Source organism: Botryllus schlosseri, chromosome 7 (assembly GCF_051294905.1).
Source record: "Botryllus schlosseri isolate E-star chromosome 7, Bs_hap1, whole genome shotgun sequence".
Taxonomy (NCBI): Eukaryota; Metazoa; Chordata; class Ascidiacea; order Stolidobranchia; family Styelidae; genus Botryllus; species Botryllus schlosseri.
Genome location: NC_137242.1, coordinates 18,691,170 through 18,696,925, shown reverse-complemented (window position 1 = coordinate 18,696,925; position 5,756 = coordinate 18,691,170). Strand labels below are relative to the sequence as shown.

The 5,756-nt window shown below is 39.9% G+C and overlaps 1 protein-coding gene across 2 annotated transcripts; it reads right to left on the bottom strand.

Annotated features, from left to right (window-relative positions):
- Positions 1-1,612: 1,612 nt before the first annotated feature.
- On the bottom strand, positions 1,613-4,745 carry LOC145443180 (uncharacterized). Of its 2 annotated transcripts, XR_013916332.1 has the most exons (6): positions 4,119-4,745; positions 3,893-4,046; positions 3,613-3,701; positions 3,182-3,298; positions 2,094-3,114; positions 1,613-2,052 (listed from the first exon to the last, which is right to left on the bottom strand). XR_013916332.1 is itself a non-coding variant. In XM_080321170.1 (5 exons), the coding sequence occupies exons 1-5, from the start codon at positions 4,276-4,278 to the stop codon at positions 2,942-2,944; spliced, it is 693 nt and encodes a 230-aa protein (XP_080177296.1). In that variant the 5' UTR covers positions 4,279-4,745; the 3' UTR covers positions 1,613-2,941. The 2 variants fall into 2 exon arrangements, 1 of the variants encoding a protein (XP_080177296.1); XM_080321170.1 differs by having other exon boundaries at positions 1,613-3,114.
- Between the last annotated feature and the right edge of the window lie 1,011 nt (positions 4,746-5,756).

Sequence of the window (5,756 nt, the reverse complement as noted above, 5' to 3'; positions counted from 1 at the left end):
AGTGGTCAACTTGATCAGGGAGACTTGTGTGGCTATCTGGCAGGCTTTAGCAGCGGAGTACATGCCAGAACCCACACAAGAACAGTGGAAAGAGAGTGCATCACAATTCAGAGATAAGTGGAACTTTCCTAATTGTATTGGCAGTATTGATGGTAAGCATGTGGTCCTTCAGAAACCTGCAAAGTCTGGGTCACTGTATTTTAATTATAAGAAGACTTTTAGTATAGTTCTGATGGCAGTTGTTGATGCTCAGAGAAGATTTATTGCTGTTGATATAGGTCAATATGGAAGGGTCAATGATAGTAAGTGCTTCAGCAACTCCAATTTCGGAAAACGTTTGTCCTCTGGCCAATTAGATCTGCCATCAGATGCTCCTTTGCCTGGGTGTGTAAGTCCAAGTCCTCATGTTTTTGTCGCAGATGAAGCATTCCCATTGCAGAGGCATATCATGCGACCTTTTCCAGGTACCTCATTGAATTGCCCAGAGCGGAGACATTTTAATTTCAGACTGTCGCGAGCAAGGAATGTTGTGGAAAATGCATTTGGTATTTTGTCCTCCCGGTTTAGAATGTTTCGCAGGCCGTTGGCAATCACTCCTGCAAATACTGACCATGTAGTCAAAGCATGTACTGTCCTGCATAATTATCTTTCAGGTGATCAACATCACCTTGAATTTGCGGCAGATGAAGGCGAGGGACCTCCAGAGCAACCCGGACCGCATTGGCAGTCTCTTACAAGAACAGGAAGACGTTACACGGAGGAGGCTAGGAAGATTAGAAATGATTTTGTTGGGTATTTCAATAGCCAGCGGGGTGCTTACGTACCCAGGCATTGAGTTCATTTTCCCTCCTTCTCTCCATGTATTATATATTTACACGTTTTAACTATTATTCAGTATTCCGTTTTCTTATATATATATATCCTCTCACATATATTTATATTAGTATAATATATATTTATCATTTATATTTATATATATATACATGCGATAGTACTGATTGATGTTACATGAAATTTTACTCTCAAGTTGGACTATTCCGTTTTCTTATATATATATATCCTCTCACATATATTTATATTAGTATAATATATATTTATCATTTATATTTATATATATATACATGCGATAGTACTGATTGATGTTACATGAGAAGTTGGACTAGGGATTACCATGGATTGTCTAAACTACATCAACTCAAAGCGATGAATTGAAAAACAGTGGAGACATACTTAGCAATCTTGCCTAAACTGTTCTAGAAGTAGTTCTAAACCCATACTACTTGCTTAGGCAGTAGTGCTTCTTTTCAGACCGCCTATGGTCACTGGTCATGTGTATTGTCATAACCATCTGTGCAGTTCTCTGGTCAATTGCTGATAATATTCAAGTGCTTTGCCCATGATGATGATTGTCAGGAATGCTGAGGCTTAGATCTGGGAATCTCATAGCCAGAGATGCGACTACATATTCTGAGGCAACATTTTATTGTTGAAGTTTCACTGCAGTACATCTGAATAATATATCATTGAGAAGGTGGAAATCTTGTCAGCTCTCTTTTCTTGTGGTTATGACTTAGAATGCTAGCGGAGGTAGAGCAAGACAAAGAACAAGAAGTGTTGCCATTCATTTATTATATTAATGCAATTGTCGGATACCCAATATGTGCAAGTGCAAACCGGGGCACAACTGGTTGTAGGAGTTGGTGTTTCTCGAGAGAAGAAACACCGGGGAGACCAAAGTTTAAACCCGGTTAAAATGAAAGATCTCCCAGCCATTATTATGACTATTTCCCAACATCCAGACAATTGCTTCTTGCTGCCGCATCCATTGCTTGTACCTAAAAAATAACATAGTAAAACTCCACTCGTATCTTAGCAGAAAATGCAAAATAACTTATGGCCTCTAGTCTCGAATGTTCTAGCCCCTACATCATTTGCTCTCAAAACTTTTTTAGACATGGCCACCTTCATCATTTAGCGCCCCCTCACTGTGATATCAAAAATATTGAAGAGCAGTTTGAGAAACACTGTATACTACATACCGCTCTGGTCGTTCTGGTTCCATACTAATACCGAGAATGGTCATTACCGAGAACGGACATTACCGAGAATGGCCAATGCCAAGAATATAGCTTAATGTAACTGACGTTGTCGAGAAATTTTTATCTGAGAATAGATACCGAATGTAGCAACGCCGTGATGCACACACACGACCTGTTCATATGCATAACATGCCTGCATTGCATATATTACATTCTCGGTGTTGTCAATTCTCGGTATTGTCCTTCTCGGTAATAGCATTCTCGGTAATGACCGGACACCGGTCGTTCTGATACTTAAAAAATCCTTACCTCAATAAGAGTTGGAAAATGACCTTCTTGAATTTACATGGCCATGATCCGATATACTGACTGGGCTTTCTGACACATACCATCTCATTTTTACCGCTCGTCATTTACTACTTTCATTCTTAATCTTGAAGAGTTTATTAACAATATATTTGACTGATTTCCATAAAGAACTATCCTAATCAATACTTACCTGCATACTTACATGTTAGGTTCACTATTGCAACATGAAGCATCTGTACGCTTGGTAGATGTTGGTCATTAGTAGAAGCTACTCACCGCAATTGTTATAAAATATTTCAAAAGTCACAAACTACTTGTTTTTCAAAAAGTTACTTTTTAACATCCGATTACCTGCAGAAACTATGCTAGCCATCAATCAAATATAAGCAGTTTTGACACGTCTTTGTAATTACTGCTCCTACTTGAATAACAGCGCTATTCCAACCACTTCTGACCACAGTACAAATCAGCCTGTACACTTTAGTTACGTAATCCAAAATATGCTGCTACACTGCTTTTCGTACCACTGAGGGGAACAAATACCAATGGTACCACTCAATTCAAGGTACAGATACCAATGCTGCAATAGAAAATCATGTGAAAGCATTTGGGTTGATGGTGGGGAAATTCCTCTTCCTCTGGACGGCTTCGGCAGCAGTGTTGATGAGCAGGACCCGGACTTGATTTAGATATTGGTCATCGTCGGTGCCAAGCTTGTCCAGCTCCCTGGCAATCACCACCCCAACCGCATCGTTAGCACTTTGTCCTGCAAATATCGACATGTGCTACATGATTAAATCCTGGCGTGTCTTCAAGATCGGTAGGTTACACACGTTGGTGACCCTCCTTAATGACTTTCAGTACTGCCTGAATGTCACTGTCCGCGTCTTCCTCTTCCTCCTCCTCTGCCACAGCTCTCCTTTTCCGCTTCGGTCTTCTTGCTGGAGTTGCTACAAGACAATAAAATACATAAATTTTCAGATCCGCAAACTACCTGTACTGTGTAATAATAATAATTATAGACCGATATTGTACAGTATAGAAGTCTACGTATGTGTGTGCAATACAACGCCTTTTAGCCAGTATATTCATGAGTATATATATATATATATATATATAATTGAGGGACTGACTCAACCCAAGTCACGTTCGAAAATCGATCGACTTGATTCGAGCCAAAATGTGCAATGACTCGAGGTGACTTATGGCTCGAAGGCAGTGACTTGATCCTAACACTGCTGTTTACTATTATAAGTATACTTACATGTTGATGGTTCGTCGGCCGCTACGGAAGTCGATGGCCCCTCTGTGACGGATACTTCCAAAGAACAGTCCGCCATGTTGCTGGATGTACTGTAAATACAGTTTAATAATCAATACATTAATAATTGCAAAAGAATACCAGAAATGGTGACATATAAAAATTCCCACCATAAAAACCACAAACTCTCTGAATAAACTACAAATATAGATCAACTTCATCTGCTAATCCTCCGTAAATCTCGACTAATCAATCTCTTTCAAAGTCTCATATCATTACAGACCTGCGAATTTCAAGGTGTGGATCCAAAAAAGTCATGAGCAAACCGAAGGCCCACTTTTTTTGTAAAGCATCTGCCCCTGCTCCCGATGGAATATTTTTCTTTGTCCTGACATAACGGTCACGAAGCGTCTTCCACCTTGTTTTCGCCACCAACTCTGCAATCCGGGCGTCCACGTTACAAGCAATATATCTATCTATGCACTACACGAAAAACACTCATCTCATACCTGATACATCTAATAAAGCCGCTATCTCCCTCCACGCCGTACCCGATTTGGTCCTGAGGTGATGATCATTAAGTGAGACAGTATACAGCAATGGTCTCAGTCTCACCTCCTCAACGAGCCTCTCATTCAAATCAAAACTATCCATATTACTCGTCTGCATAAATAGGATACTTTGACAGTATAACTATAGACTGGTTAGTTATCTATAGTACAACGTTACATGGCTTCCCAACTCATAAACGTAAACAGATGAAACAAGACAACACCGGCATTCCTAAAAACAGACCTGCCAGGCGCAGATGATCCCTTGCGAATCTGATTCATCACAAATGAACTCGATCGCAGTTCATTAGTTATTTTCCCGCGTAGCAACAGTATTGAATACTTTAAAATCTGCGACCTCTTGCGAGCATGAATTTCGCAAACGTCAAGCTTGTGACCGACCACTTGCGAGTGTGAATTCTCACAAATGAGCTCGTCAAGTCAGCAGTACGCGCGTACGAATCGCTCTCTCCGCGTAAGGTCTGCGTAATGGCCGCGTAAGAAAACGAGAGAAAAGAGGCTCTTTACGCGCCGAGCAAACGAGAGAAGAGCAGAGAAAGGAAAGAAACTAAAGAAATGCTTTAAATGCCCTATACGCCGTACGATTTTACGCAAATGTGACCGATGCTTTAAAGCGTAGCAGCTTGACCAAAGAATAGGTTAACAACATAGGAAATCGGTTGAGATTGCTAGCATTTTGGTTGTACTTTTTTATAATTTTTGTCGGTTTCGCCAGAATGTCCGTTAAATGGCAAAGTAACAAATTTGACAGCTCTGCAGGAACTAAATTATACAACGGACGAGTATCATACCCTACTAATTCAACAAAAAGTATAAATGCAACTTTGTACTGCAACTTTTGTCAAAATTAAGTGCAACTTTCTCGCGATTTTAGTGCAACAACAACTTGCCCTAAGCATCACTCATACGTCGAAAATTTAATTTGCCTTGATGACTCGAGTCAAAATGTGCAATGACTCGAGATGACTCGTGACTAGGGCTGGGCACAATGATTCGAGTACTCGAATCTGAATCCAGTATTATTTTTAATGATTCGAGTCGAGTAGTAAAAGACGAATTTTTCGAGTATTGAAATTATACGCTCCTCGCCACTGAAAGTTAATTTATCAACGAGAATTATAGTTTCGATACTGATTTTCACTGCTGAAGCCTTGAAACCTGATTTTTCATATTGTAGCATACGAAATATATAGCACAAAGCTAGGAACATTACTGTAAATACCACATTTCCGAAGTCATGATCATCCCACAGCATTGTCACCAAGTCCTTTGAAATCGGTATGGTCGAAAAAATACCAAACTATGTTTAATGTGATGGATAACAGGCATTATATTCTTTGTGGTAGCATAAAAGGAACATATTTGAACTTTGACATATTACATTATGTTATGACGTGATAATGACTGATACTCGATTACTCGACTCGACTCGAAGCATATTACGTGATTCAGAATCGAATCACTCAGGTACTCGATTTTGCCCAGCCCTACTCGTGACTCGAAGATAGTGACTTGATCCCAACACTGGTATGTACATGATATCCGTGAAATTCTTCAACTCGGATTGGTCTAATA

Excerpts from the sequence above, each read along its gene's own strand:
- LOC145443180 (XM_080321170.1), bottom strand. The coding sequence starts at position 4,278 with ATGCAGACGAGTAATATGGATAGTTTTGATTTGAATGAGAGGCTCGTT. Across the intron at positions 4,047-4,118 it reads GGCTTTATTAGATGTATCAG|AGTTGGTGGCGAAAACAAGG; the intron begins GTATGAGATGAG and ends CCCGGATTGCAG. Across the intron at positions 3,702-3,892 it reads CCACACCTTGAAATTCGCAG|TACATCCAGCAACATGGCGG; the intron begins GTCTGTAATGAT and ends CTGTATTTACAG.